Source organism: Bombus bifarius, unplaced genomic scaffold (assembly GCF_011952205.1).
Source record: "Bombus bifarius isolate JDL3187 unplaced genomic scaffold, Bbif_JDL3187 scf7180000008046, whole genome shotgun sequence".
Lineage (NCBI taxonomy): Eukaryota > Metazoa > Arthropoda > Insecta > Hymenoptera > Apidae > Bombus > Bombus bifarius.
In genome coordinates this window covers 160,001-174,747 of record NW_022884412.1, presented here as the reverse complement: position 1 = coordinate 174,747, position 14,747 = coordinate 160,001, and the positions used below count along the sequence as shown (strand labels likewise).

The window sequence follows — 14,747 nt, the reverse complement described above, 5'->3', positions numbered from 1 at the left end:
CCCCCCTTTCTCCATTTTTTCTTATAACGATCCAAGACTCGAGTTTCAGACGCCGTACGCGACTATAACTATAAGGGATAATGTTAGTAAGTGCATTTATAAACTTGTAAAATTCAAGCTTACGTTTAACAAACAGCAAATACGCACGAAGAGTCATTTAGTTTTTTAATATGCGGTGTATACTTGCAACGACAATAAGGTTTCTCGATAAAGGGCTAAAGATCAAGAGGAAAGGGAAGTACAAGAGTTATAATTTCAAGTCGTACTATCTCTAAAAGAAAACTACGATGAGATCAACTATTTTCTCAAGAGCCCCAAGCGGAATCGCGTGTATATGACTGACAGTGGGGCGATCGAGAGCGACCTAGAAAGGTTTCAAAAGACATTTTCCCGTTCACCCACGTATAAAGTATAAAGCTGCCCTCTCACCGCAAAAGCATAGAGCCACATAACGTGAAATCTCGTATAATAATTGAGATAGTAAAAGAGAAAGAGAGAGAGGAAGCAGAGAGACGAACGGAAAAAATTCTGTACAAGTGTTAAGAACACAGGCATAGAGATAGATGTAATATGTTGATATAAAAGATAGAGACAGAAATAATGAAAGGTGATGGACGCAAAGAAACAGGAAAAAAAGAGAACTCAGGTGAATGTATGTTCCTCCGGATAGAATATACTGTATATACATGTATATGTACGTACAGACGAACATATACTCGTATTCGTACGCGTTTGTGTGCACCGCTGTACGCGCGCGCATAGGAACAACGGAAAGTACGGAGCATAATACGGAGAAAACGCTGGTAAAAGGAAAGAGGCCCCTCTGCCTGCCTTTCCAATCGAATCGAACGCCCCTCTCGCCTTTGTCATTTTCTCTTTGTCCTCGTTTTGGGCTCGCCGTTCTCTCGAAGAGCTCTCTCCCCTTTTTCCTCTCTTTTTCCTTCCGTCTCTCTTTTCCTTTCGTGCCGCTGCTTTACTCCTTTTCGGTCTCTTTATCTTCTACGATACCTGCATATAGCCAAATTCACGCGAAACAACCAACAACTTGGCCATTCTTTCCATTCGATGGCTACTTTTGTTTTCCATTCTACTTCTCCTTCTCCTTCTCCTTCTCCTTCTCCTCTTCCTCTTGCTTCTCCTTCTCTTCCTCCTTCTTCTCCTTCTTCTTCCTCGTGTTTGTCTTTCTCCTCCGTTTTGCATTCCTTCTCTTTTCGATCCGTGGCAAGCAGCTTTGTCGCATCGAGAAAGAGACGAGCGCGAGAAGATGGAATAGAGACGAACGAAGGTAGAAGGAGATGACAAGACAAGAAATTTCTCTTGCTTCGCTCGGCTTTGTCCAGTTTCTCTCTTCACCCTCTGGCTTCTCACAAAGCATTCTGTCTACCACCCTAACCTCTCTTTTCTTTCTTTCCTGCGTTTCGATCTGCCTCTACCCATCTTTTCCTTTTCCTCTCCGCCTCCTTGCCGTATTCCCCTTCTTCGATAACCTTCTTCGTCGCCACCACTTCCAGCTCTACATCCACTTCCACCTCCACTTTACCTCTTCTTCCTTCTCTACAGTCTTGCTCGTTCGTCGTCGTCGCCGTCGTTGCGTCGTCGTTGTCGTCGTCGACATCGTCGTTGTCGTTGTTGTTGTTATTGTTGTCGTTGTTGTCGCTACTGTCACAGTCACCGTCACTGCCACTACCAGCGTGATGACGCGCTAGCGCTGCCGTTGTCTCCTCTTTCGTTGCCTCTTATCCTACTGCTCAAAACTGATCTTTTCCACTGGCAACCCTCTTGCTTCTCTCCCTCTGTTCTATATCCTTCGTTCCTCATTCTGCTGTCCTTATGTACACACGTATATATATCCTGTTGCTTTAAAATTAAGCAAGAAGAAAAGAAGAAGATGGTAGAGAAAGAAAAAGCGAGAGGGAGAAAGAGAACTGTGTTTATCGATTATTTCGCGTTTTTGCTCACGAGTTATTTACATGAAAGTCTATACAGACCGATTAAACTTTTACGTAAGTACGCAAGCGTTAAATGTTTTTTAAACAGCTTTATTGCTAACGTCACAATAATAACTGTTATTTAAACGAACGAAAGAATGCAAAAGGGCTGACATCTCTGCGTGAATGGAAATAATATTATCATTATTATTATTCGCGTATCGATGTAACTTCAAAGCTTTTGAACTAGAAAACATATAAAAGCAGAAATTTCAAATCATCCCTATCTATATTTGTCCGCGTCCTAAACGCAGAGTCACGTCATAAACTTCCTGTTTCATTGGAAAACAGTTTAAACGTGCAGTATACATGCGTCCAAAAAATATCGTATCGCTCGATCGTTAATCGCGTTTAAACGATCGTTCGTACAGCCGATTCCGCGTCTGACTCATTGTCAATTGTATGCTATCCTTTCTCTTGCTCCTTCAGCCTTCCTCCTTCTCTTTTCCTCTTCTTTCCCTTATTCTTTTTTCGCTCTCCTGTCCTCGCGCTCTCCTGCCTCATCGTTCATTTTGTCCCTCTCTCTATTGCTGTCTCAAAAAAGCAGTTTTGCCTCTTCTCCTTCTTTCTCTGGCAAACCTTTTCCCTGCTGCTCTTCCTCATTCTCTATCTCCCCTTAGATTCTCGCTCGCGTTCCCCTTATCTCCGGAGTTTCTCATTGTCTGAAAGGGCCATCTGTCCCCCGGCTTTTTCATCCTCCGCTTTCATCCCTCCGCTGTACACGAGCACACAAAGAGACTCTCTTATCCGCTGTTCACCACCCTCTCTTCACCCTTTCTCCAACTCCCTTCTTCTTCGTTGCTTCCGTTCGGCCGACTACTCCTGCGCATCCTCGTTACTCCTTTCTCTTTCCTCGAAACTTTACCAGGTTCCTTCGTCGGCTAACCAGTATCTATTGATAATTATCGCGAGACAGACAAACAACGTTCAGGTTAAAATAGCAGGCACGTTGGAAATGTAAATTGGAAATTTTGCAATGGAAACGGCATCGATATGTCAAAGGACAGAAAATATCGCGACGAAAGAAGAATGTTTTTCGTTTGCGACGCGATGATGGTTCCTCGACGGTGGAAGAATCGAGCGAACAAGAAAAAAATTGTGCACCCTCGTTGTAAGGAAGAAGAGATCCCTCTGGGCAAGCCACGTGCGACCTTGGACAAGTCCACGTCACCCTCTTACGTTGCACCCTTCGAAGGGACGCAACCCTGATCACGTGGATCCCGGGGGTGGTTTCTAACCCTCGTTCATCCTTGTTCTGTGAGAGGAAAATGGAAAGAGAAGATGTACAGCGATACGTAAGAACGCGCAAAGCCTCGATCGAAAAACAGTTTGCAAGGCAAAAACCTAACGATTAGAAGAGACGCACGATTCGTCTAATATGCAAATTTCCTTTGGTAGAGTCAGCTTTCGTCGAACAGATATTTTTTCACGCAGATTAGAAACGGTTAAAGGACGATGAAAAGCAGCTCGTGCATATCGGGCATTTTTCTTTTCTCTTTTCTTGCGCATCTCCACGTGTCAATTCTTCCGCTCTCATTCGGTTCCAGTGAAATTGGCGTTTCCGGGTCTGTCTACTCCCTCCATGTCTCCGCAGCTCGTTCTTCCTCCTCTCTCTTTACCTTTTCTTCGAAAACGGCATCGGAGGGTAATGGCGGGGATGTAAAAGCGGTAGGAAGAACGGAGACAACGTAGCCAGCACTATATATACGACTGCTCTTTCAAGTGGTAGGGCGAAGGGGAACAGGTGAGAGGCCGAGAGAGCCCGGTTCTCTCGGAAAGGTGAACGGAGAGAAACGAAGAAACGAAGGGCATTTGGAATGCGGTACTGTTATGCCTTACGGTACAGACAGGACGGAAATTAGGACTGCTTCGACTCGTTGACCACTGCTCGTTATTTACTTCGTTCGTACATCGATTCTCTCTTTATCTCTTCTTGCTTTCGTTCGTTCTATTCGCACAAGAGTCGGTGAGAGAACGACGCTAATGTCCACTCGATACTAGCGAAACTCGGTATTTTATAATGCGTTACGTTTATAATACGCGAAAAGCTAGGTTTTCTGTCTGCGAGATACATCGATTGTAAATGTTACGATAATTCGACAATTTGACGATAAGTCGACATCGTTTCGAACACAAAAACGAACACGAGCCGCGCGTTATATGGAAAATATAGAAATCTCTAGGGTGTTAGTGGAATGTTGGAAAAGAAAAATTGGTGCTTCCATAGATACGAGAGGAATGAACGTGAAAACGCGCGTTGTTCCTCTTCTCCTGCGTCCTTTCCTGCTCGTCAAAACTAGACTTTGTCTAACGCGACTCGTTCGATTTCTCACTATCGATAAGGATAAATGCTATTTTCCTATTCTCGAACACCGCATTCGGTGGAAAAAAGGCAATGCTTTACCTGGCTGCGTTAACGTACCTGTAAAATCCCGTCCCAAACGAGCATCCATAGGATCAGTTTGAAAATGAAAGAACGTTAAAACGTTTCTAACGAAGGTAGAAAACTGGCAAAGTTGGAAATGATGGCGAGACGTTTGTCGTGTTTCTCAAGGTACAGCAGGGTCATGGTGTAACGCGAAAGAAGATTGGAAATCCGAAAGCGGTAGGCGAGACGTTCGGACATCGGTAAGGAATGGCGGTAACGTGGAAAATGTTGGAAATGACGATATGCTTAGGGAAAAGGCAGGTGGGGCGCGAAGAAAAAGAAAGGATGGTAGTGCGGAGAATTCGCCGGTGGCGATGAAAATTTTATTAGTGACGCGTTTTATCGGCCGCTGCTTTTCTACGGAGAAAGAAAGACGAGAATATGGAAGCGAGAAGAGAAGGAAACTGTTCTGGAAGATTTCAGAGTGTTCCCCCTAGAAACGCAGTTCTGACTGGAAGACTAGCCAGGAGGGGAGAAGCCGTTTCCGCTTACGTTTTCCCGGAGAAAGAGCTGGTTGGTCGTCTCGAGAATGACGGTACGACGGTACAGACGCGGACGGTACGATGGGTACGATGGTACGACGAAAGGAAAAAGTCCGAGAAGAGCCGAGGAAGAACGTCGATAACGTTGGAAAAACGTAAAACGCGCACCGACCAGGAGGAAAAGGAAACGCCGCGTGTAGTATAAGGAGAGGAAGAGAGGAGAAAGAGAGAGGGTAGAAGCTTGCCATCGAGCGAACCGAGAAAACGGAGTGCCCGAGCGGTGGAGAGAGAGAGAGCGGAAGAGAGGATAGGATAGGAGAGTTGTGCAGATAGGATAGAAGAGGAGAGGAGAGGAGAGGAGAGGAGAGGAGAGGAGAAAAAGAGAGAAGGGTGGCGGAGACCGTGGAAGAAAAGGGGCCACGAGAAAATAGCGTCTTCGCCTCGTGGGGAGGGAACGAGGGAACGAGTAAATGGAGCCAACGCGCGGTGAAAGAGGGAACGAGAGACGAGGAGGGTCGAGAAAGGAACGACGAAACGACCGAGGGACGAGGAGGGCCAGAGAAAAGAAAAGAAGGAGATGGAACGAGAACGATACGAGGGTAGAAGAAGAGGGGAGCAGGCGCTCGTCTACTCCACGAATGGCAGAGAGACAGACGGGGAAAAAGAAAGAGGATGGGATCCGAGGGAGGCGAGGTGAAATTGGACACAAAAAGCTCGAAGAAAAATTGAGATGAATCGTGGAAGGGAAGATGGAAGGGAGGATTCTCTGAAAGGGAGAGACCAACGCAGTGTCCTTCTTCGAGACCGCGAAAGAAAGCGCGAACACACGAGGGATGAACGTTCACCGATACGATATATTTATCGCCAATTTTAATAATCGCTAAGCGAGATTCGATCGGCCGCTCTCTGTGTATTTCTGTTCGCGTGCGTGTCTCCATCTGCGACACCCAATATAAGAAGGTAGCTGGCGTTACTGTTTTTGTTGATCGGTGTTGTTGCTGGTTTCGTTACTGTGACCGCTGCTGGTGCCGCAAATACGTCGATCGTGTAAGTGAACGACACTGTTGTGCTCTGTCTAACTCTGTGCTTATCTTCTTTCCATCACCGTACCTTTGCTACATCTTCTCGCGAGTGACGCGCGCGCTCTCGTTTACCGTGTCCCGCTCGAGTAGTTTAGCTTCTCTTTACCCTCGTTGCTTCTTTCACGGTCAACGTTTACGCGAAACGGCCGAGTAACTACTCTTTTCTTACGATTTTCCATTTCGTATTCAGCCTGGCTACGAAAATTATATCACGCGGTAATAAAATAACGTTCCTCTGAATGAAAATGTAATTACATACATACGGTCGATATGGCGATAGCGAGAAGGTGCGCAAGTAAAGTATCGTCGATGAAAGTATGCGCGAAAGATCGACCGGCGAGAAAGCGTATTGATCGATTCGATCAGCCGCGAACGGTTGCGATCGATTTCGATCTCTTCCCCACTCTATTTTCGATCCATCCTTTATTTTCCAAACCATCGGCAAGCGTTCAGACATATCGACGATACAGCATAGCACGGCACAGCACGCTTTCCGAACGAGACTGTGCGAGCGCGCGGTCTCACTCCGTTTCTTCGACTCGCATTACATCCGGTTTTCTCTTCATTCGCTCCGCCACTTTGATCGTCTTCCTTCTCTCCTCCTTCCGTCCCTTCTTTCTTTCTTTCTTTCTTTCTTTCTTCCTTCCTTTCCTCTTTCTTTCCTTCTTTTCTTCTCTTCTTCTCTCCTCCCTCCCTCCCTCCCTTCCTTCCTTCCTTCTTTTCTTATTCCCTTCTCCCTCTTGATCGTATCACGCTCCTCGAATGGTTTCGGTCGGATCATGGGATTACGAGAAAACGATGATTTTATAGTACGTTTGAGAATAAATGTCGATCGCGCGAACGTTTACCACGGTTCGTGGCCAAAGGAAACGATCAAACGATTGCCGATTACGACCAGTGTTTGTTCGTTATCGCTGATTATCGACTCATTTTCAAACGTTACGCGTACCGGTTAACCGAATTTTTAGATATCGTTACGCGTATTCGCGACGCGACTGGCTATCGTATCATCGTGTACGGACGAGTTGGCGCTTAACTTGTCGGGAAACGCGGAAGCAAGAGTATAAGCACGCGCAGAAAACGTTGTTAACGACCAGCGAGCGGAGAAAAAAAAGCGATCAGTAAGTACGCTAGCTACGTTTATTTGTCAACGACTTGTATCTATCACATCGGTGAAAAGAGTTTGAGGCTCTGGATCGTAGAATGGAATGTCCGCTGACGATATTATACCTACGTCTTTGGTAAACGCTGAATTTTAATCGATGCGAATGAATTGTATTTGCGAAAGAGCCGAAAACGCAATCCGAGTTACTGTTATCGCGAATGAAATGAGTCGTGTTGGACTGAGACGAGCGGCGTGGTTTCTATGCCATATCAACGCGCGAAGAGAAATCGGTGAACGAAGAATCAGGGGGGAATGAAAGGAGGCGCGAAACGAGTGGAAAGCTTAAAGTTCTCGCGTTATCGGCGCACGTCTAAGCAACTGATAAAAGTCCGTATTCCTACGGATAGATAACGCGGAATGGTCCGTATAAAGAGTCACATAGATAGAGACAGATAAAGCACGGTCCACGGAACAGGTGAATGTTACAAGACAGACCAACGCCCGGCCTTCTTCGTAGCTTTTACAGTGTCGCGTATTCGCACCGATACGTATCGTTTATTTTCTCCGCGAACATCTTCACCGTGTATTACCGGCATTTTTCTCCGTCTTACCGTTCACGTCTCTTCCTCCTTTCCGTCAAACGAGCGAACGTTGCTGACGTTATCGCGACGAAGCTTCGTGTCGTTCGTCGTACGTCGTTCGTCGCTCGTCGTTCGTCGATGCTTTATTCTCGATCCTCGATCCTCTACACGCGAGCCTCGATTCTCCATTCTAGATCATCGTTTCCATCGTTGTTCACGTTGTCGTCGTTGGTCAAACCGCGAAAGTGTTTCTCCATATCGTTGCACCGCGAAAACAGCGACTGGTTGTGCACTGTCCGCTGCCGCTACCAACAGTTGGCTTCTTCTCTTTCCGATCGGTCTTTATTTTCCTTGACTCATCCGCCTCCGTTCCCTTCGGCCACTCGCGCTCCATTCGTTCCACTCTTCGATCCTCTTACCGATCTCTATCTATCTTTCTTATTCTCTTCTCCACCGGTTTCTCGCTATCTCTTTATTTTCTCAGCCACCGCAAATACGATCTCGACCGAACGATCTCCGCGCCGCCGATACTGTGCCGGAAAGGAGAACGAATATTTCATGGAGACGGATCGTTATTGGGGCGTGCACTACAGGTACTGTCCCCTTTTACGGATCGATTTGAAGGAAGGAAGAAGAGCATCGTTACGACATATGCAACAGCTCGACCCATCGCTTGCGATTTACGATAAATCGACGAAACAATTGGTTCACGATCAAAAACTAACAAGTGATCGTTCCTTTACTGTTTTTGTTGCAGCGGCGGCATGGCCGGGCAGCACTACTGCCTGCGCTGGAATAACTATCAGTCGAACATGACGTCCGTTTTCCACCAACTACTTCAGACGGAAGCTTTCGTCGATGTTACCTTAGCATGCAACGAAGCTTCTTTAAAGGCACACAAGGTAAGCGAATCACGACCGACGGTCGGTCTAATCCAAATTAGATTCGTATGATCGATAATCCTCCTACCGATTCTTCCTCGCCAATCCTCGCTCGATTGTAATCGATATACATACCTATGGCGCACGACGTTGCGGGCCGCTCGTCGCGTCACGTCGTGTCGTTTCATTTCACCATGGCTCCAGGTCGATGCACCGATTTTCCTCTACCTACCTTATTGATCGTTCGATACAACTCCTTCTGTTTGCGCAGGTGGTACTATCGGCGTGCAGTTCCTACTTTCAAAAGCTTCTACTTTCAAATCCCTGCAAACATCCGACAATCATTATGCCCCAAGATGTGTGCTTCAATGATCTCAAGTTCATTATAGAATTCGTCTATAGAGGAGAGATCGACGTTTCGCAAGCGGAACTTCAGGTAAGAACCACTGCACTTTGTTATACTCTGATCAACTATATATCTTAACCCTGGACATGTTTTACCGTTCTATTTTTCTTTCTTCTGTTTTCTGTGTCTCCTTCCTTTTTCTCATTTTATCCGTTAAAACAATGGCGTTGCGATCACGCAACAGTGCGCGAAATTACGTTAGACGAACAAAGGCAATTCCGACTTCGCAGTTTCGATCGCGTATACGCACTTTGTAAAGGGACGAATAAAAATCGGAAAACAGAGATTTAGCGGCACGAACAAACGTTGACTATACTTTGCGTCGCGCGAATAACCGCGCCATACCGTGCAACCATGTCATAAGCCCTTCTAACGTCGCATTGTTTAGACCTCTTGACTCGACGTCAAGACGTCTATAAACGACGAGACGTTCGAAACTTTCTCTTTCCCCTCTACATTGTTTCGTATCTCTGGTATACGAGCACGACCTTTACAGACCTTTTTATCGACGACGGCGACAGTTGAGCCACGCGCCAAGCATCGGCTCTACACATCCGTCGGAAGTTAACCCATTGCCATCGACACCAACTTTGAATAGTTTCGCGATACGGATTCCTAACTTACCGATCAGGATTCGTTTCCTCTTCTCGTTTTTGCTGCAGTCATCTGCAAACCGGTTGTCGATAGTGTAGATTTTCTGCATTTTTCAAATGGCGCGATTGCATCTTTCTGCACGCGTTAACTACGGACCTCTCTATCGGTCGTTCGTATATCGTGTATTCTTTCTGCATTTCCCGTTTCTCGTTTCCTATTTCCCGATTCATGTTTTGTCGTTCTTTATTTTCCATTTCCCATTCTTTATTCCTATTAAGACCTGTTATAAATAGCTGTAATGTTATCATAATCTCAGAAATAGCGCGTGTCCCGTTCATCGTACTTTGATCTTATATTTTATTCGTAATTTCAGACTTCCGTTAAAGTTGAATCACCGTTCGATGAATTTAAGAACGTTATTTGCCGATACCGATTATTAATTTGCTAATAGTACCGATACTCGTCAATGATATAATCAGTTTCGAGAGCTTCCCCTTCGGCTATTATTATCAAGTCTCTTTGTATTTGTTCCTAATGTACGATCAAGATAGTTGGCTAAACGTTTAAATCGAACTGGCACGCCGTGCGTCGACAAGTCAAATTTAAATTGTCGGAAAAAAGGTCACGTATCGCATCGTCACTTGTCACGAAGTAAGCAACTTCCCACCTTTTACAAGAAGACTGAAAAAATACAACGATCCCCAATTACTAGGGGAAGTAGTTTGCCGTTCTTCGTGCTTTTCATCGTCTTAGATCTCCGTGGTGGCACAATTCGTAGCCTATGCACTGTTCGGTAGCGAAAATATCTTGCATGAGATCTATCTACTGTATTTTCACTAGTGTCTCCGTCGTGTCCGTGTTACTCTTAACCTCCTTTTCCTGATACCTGATTATTTGTTGTTCTTGCTACATGTGTATTAGAGAGTTTCGTGTTGGCCTTTCATTGCTTTTTCGTTGCTCGATATTCTTTTATCGTTATTATTATTTTTTGTTTGCTAAAGTTTCTCGCCTCCAAAATCCGACACCACCGTGTTAGTATTGTTTTCTCAGATATAAAAATTATACTAGATTCTAACCTCACTTGTGGAAAATATTATAACCGAAGGAAAATTCACGATCGGATAAATTATAATTCTAACAACTGATCCAAGATGGGTATTATTACATTAATGGATGGTCAGAAGTATCGAGCACGGTCTTTCGACCACCGTATGTATTACATGGGAAGGAACCCATGGTTTCTACGAGACTGTTGATTCTTATCATAAGTAGAATACGATACCACGAAACAAACATCTGGCCTCGAATTCAAAGGACAAGGTTAATTTTACGTCAGATCTTTTTCACAGATCTGCACCGACACGGAGGTGTAGAAAATGTCTATGATAGTCAAGATAAAATTACTTCTCACCCTATATATACGTACGCGTGTACCTACCAGCACGCATTAGATCGCCAATTGCTTTGGGTTTTGTATCGATGAACGAGCAAGTTTGAATTATCGTCGCTGATTCTCCATTTTCGAATGTAATTGACGACAGAATCGAATTAGAAAGGATCGGTAGAAAAGCGAGATGGATAACGCACACGTACTACTTACATATATTTAGGGGGCGAGTATCGCAGGCACAAAGCTAGTATTCTCTACTGACCTCGTTTTCGACTAGTCGTCGAGGATCTTCGTACCTACAGGTTCCGTAACGAAATCAAAAACGGAAGGGGCATGTCGGAGAATTATATTGATATTGTTCCTGCCGTTGCCTTCAACTTGACGCGACTTAAATTTAAGTTGCTACGGTACCGGATTAAGCTTTTGAAAGTTTGCAATTCTTAGCAATAAATAATTGCTGCTATGCTAGATCGATCCAAGAAGAAATTGTTAATATTGCGTTTGAAGACAATTTGACTATATATGTTTTGATCGGAGATCGAATCGACGACTTTCAATGTTTAACGGGTACCGAGATCCGGAACAGATCGTAAATAGAACGATCGCATTATTGCGGCACTACTAGCGTAGAATGCGATTATTGAACGAAAGCATTGAAAACAGCATCGTGATGAACATTTTGAACATCTATGCGTGATGTGCGTCTCGATTGCTACTAGACTTACCTACTCTCTGTCGTCGCGTTTTCGGTAAGCCTGTGCGCATCGTAGTCGAAATTATTGGTAATTACAACTAATAATCTTTTTCTGTTCCGGAGCGGGAAAAGGGATCGGAAGGGTGCAAGACGACGCACCAAAGTAAGCAACGTACGCGTGATTCGCACCACAGGGTTCGTGATCGTGCTTTCTTTATTCCTCTTAATAGATGCAAACTAGAAGAAAAGCGAAGAGAGGAGAAGAAATGAGAAGGAGTGCAAGAAGAGAAAGGCAGAGAAGAGTGACGGAGAAGAAGATGCTGCGAAGGGGTAGAAGGGCAAGCGGCAATGTCGAACGGGGAGAAACAAGAGAATTCGCGCTTCTTCCGTCGCGTCGACTTTAGACACGCGGTTTTCTACAGTGGCGTACATGCGTGCGCATACTTGGACGTTATTCATGCATACGTGTACAGTGTACAGTAAACTCGCGTGTGCGTAGGGACGCGCCTGGAGCCGCCGCAGATTCCCTTTGTCCGCGCAAGCACTGCAATTCATGTCTCGTGTCCTCTTTCTTCCTTTCTATCTTTCTTTGTTTCGGTCCTTCTGTCCTTTCCTACGCTGTTCGCTCTCCCGAAATCAAGCTCTCTTTCCTCGACCATGCAACTCATCGTCTCGATCGTGAATCGAGTTACGTCGAATCGAATGGAATAAAGTCGAGTCTGCCCGATACAGGGCCGGCCTCGAAGGACCCTCGCTATTTCACGCTGGGCCTATTTAACAAATTTCATCGGAAGTGGAGACGATTTGATCTTCGTCGAGTGTTTCTTCGACATTTTCAACATGCCATCCAATTAATTAACTTGTAGTTTTCTTGAAAACACAAATATACACGTATATATAAACTTGAACAAAAACAAGCTACAAATCTTCTTTCTCGACACGGTTTTTCCTTCTTTCGTATACGCAAAAGTCTATCATAATGTATATTACTTAACACTATCGTATTTTCTTATTTGCGTCTCAAAGCCGATTAAAAATATAAATTCGTTCGTAGTTCAATTATAACGCATGGAAAACAGGATCCTAACTTTAGGTATACATCACTGCAGCGCTCATCCCCTCCCCCTCTCCCTCTCTTTGTCTATGTCATGTATGCACGCATATATGTACATATAGTCACGACCAGCGTGTTCACGCGAGTATATAACGCTAGCTTTGTCGTACCGATGGTAGAGCCACGATTCCATCCTTTTTTATTCTCTCGCGAACCTTGCATCCGTCTCCGTTCTGCCGTGGCCAAACGCGTTTCAGCTCTTCGTCTTCTATATTCCGTCTCGTTCATTCGGGCACAGACTGTATTTCTGTTTTTGTTCGGCCGGAGAAAGTCTTACTCGCTCCCACGGGAACTGCTCGTCGATGTTCGTCGCTTAACCGTCAGAGGCGAGCGCGCGCTTCTCTCAAACACCGCAGACTTGCCTCTCCGCCGATCCCCGTTCCCACCTCTCGTACTCGATGCTCTCTATCACCCTTCCACCGAACGGACTTGTGTCGGCCCGCTCCCCTCACCGTGCGCCGCTTTCCTCCAACGAGCCTGCCACCCGCCGGTTTTCAACCCCTTTCCCCGCTCTCTCGGGGACTGGTCAGGTGCGCTGGCTCGCTCGCTCGCTCCACGCGTATGCTCAATCGCTCTCTGTCCACTGCCGAGCACGCATCCCCCACAAGTCTGTTCCTCGTTGTACGCGCTCGAGCGCGGCCTGAATCCATCCTTGTTCGTCGCGTCGGCGAATTTCGCGGCGTCCTCCGCCGCCACCGCCGCCGCCGCCACCACCACCGCCACCATCTCTTCCTCCTCCTTCTCCTCCTCTTCCTCCTCGGTTCTGGCTCTGGCTCTGGCTCTGCTGCTGCCGTTGCCGCTGCCTCTGCCACTGCCTCTGCCTCTGCCTCCTCCCGCTCTTCGCCGCGTCCTCTTCATCTCCTCGCTCCTCCGAATGCCGTGCGCCCTCAGCACGGAGCGCCGAATGCCATTTCACTTTCGTTGGGCTTCGCCGCGTAGGAGATCGGGCCCTGCCAGGAATTATCCTCTCGTTCTACGTGGTCGTAACCTCCTCGTACACGGTTTCGTCTGGCTTTTTCACGACGTCGACTCTACTAACGCTGATATCACCTCGTTTTCTCGTCGTGACTTCTGCGCCGCTTTTTCTTCTTCTTCTTCTTCCTCCTCCTCCCCCTGCTCCTCCTCCTCCCCCTCCTCCTTCTGCAACTCCTCCTCCTCTTCCTTTCCTTTTTATTTTTCCCCTTTTTCTTCTTCTCATTCTTCACCTTCTCCGCCTCTTCCTCCTCCACCTCTTCTTCTTCCTTCTCTTTCATCTCCTCATCCTATTACCCTTTCTCCTGTATCTTTTTCTTTTCCACTTCCTTCGTCTTTCTCTTCTATCTCTTTCTCCTTCTCTTCTTCCTTCACTACCTGTTCCTCATTCTCTAGCTTATCGTCCACTTTCTCTTCCTCCTCTCCTTCTTCCGTTCTTTCTTCTTTCTGTTCGTTCTCTATTTATCTTTCGCTTTGTTGCTTCTTTTCTTTCTTTCTCTTCTTTCTTCCCTGTCATAGTTACTCATTCCATCGTTTATTCTCCATCCATTCGTCCAATTTTTCCCATTTTTCTCTCTTTCCTCGCTTCGTTTTCCACTTCATCCTGTTTTGTCTTTACCGTCCTCCTTCTGTGTACATCTTTACATTTTCAACGAGGGATCGTTCGTCTACGGAATATCGCAGTCAGGTAAGTGATAAACGATACAAGTTCCTTTGCATCAGGATAGGAGAATGTCTCGGCAGACGCGTCGCGTTATTGCTACTTGCCATAGAATGGGTATTGCTGCGATAAAGTTTTCGCAACACACAAAGAAAGTGACAGAGGCGGTTGGTGAGGGGAACAAAGGAAGAAAGAGAGAGCAGAGGAAAGAGAAAAGGAGGCGAAAGTTTTATATGGATACACGACACCTACTATTACCCGCCGAATCTTGGACGACCGTATCGTGCACGTGAACTATCGTGGTTCGAAATATTTTAGTATACATAGCAGTGCGTATGAAGCATAACGAATCTGCAAATTATTAACTAA

The 14,747-nt window shown here is 45.9% G+C and overlaps 2 protein-coding genes across 6 annotated transcripts in view; one reads left to right on the top strand and one right to left on the bottom strand.

The window, feature by feature from the left end:
* Positions 1-1,161: 1,161 nt before the first annotated feature.
* LOC117207833 (nitric oxide synthase-interacting protein homolog) lies at positions 1,162-2,591 on the bottom strand. The gene is made up of 2 exons (XM_033448455.1): positions 2,568-2,591; positions 1,162-1,721 (listed from the first exon to the last, which is right to left on the bottom strand). Exons 1-2 carry the CDS (start codon positions 2,589-2,591, stop codon positions 1,389-1,391), a joined length of 357 nt encoding a protein of 118 aa, XP_033304346.1. The 3' UTR covers positions 1,162-1,388.
* Positions 2,592-5,329: 2,738 nt separating this feature from the next.
* Positions 5,330-14,747, top strand: part of LOC117207775 (protein bric-a-brac 2) — an 18,712-nt gene continuing 9,294 nt past the window's right edge. For 2 of the 5 annotated variants that reach the window (XM_033448327.1, XM_033448326.1), the window contains exon 1: positions 12,602-14,405. In XM_033448327.1, the coding sequence (XP_033304218.1) occupies positions 12,780-14,405 (1,626 nt within the window). In that variant the 5' untranslated portion in view covers positions 12,602-12,779. Of the gene's footprint in view, positions 5,946-7,883; positions 8,260-8,423; positions 8,569-8,818; positions 8,984-12,600; positions 14,406-14,490 lie in introns of those variants that run through there. The other 3 variants (XM_033448329.1, XM_033448328.1, XR_004487589.1) reach the window with 3 other exon arrangements.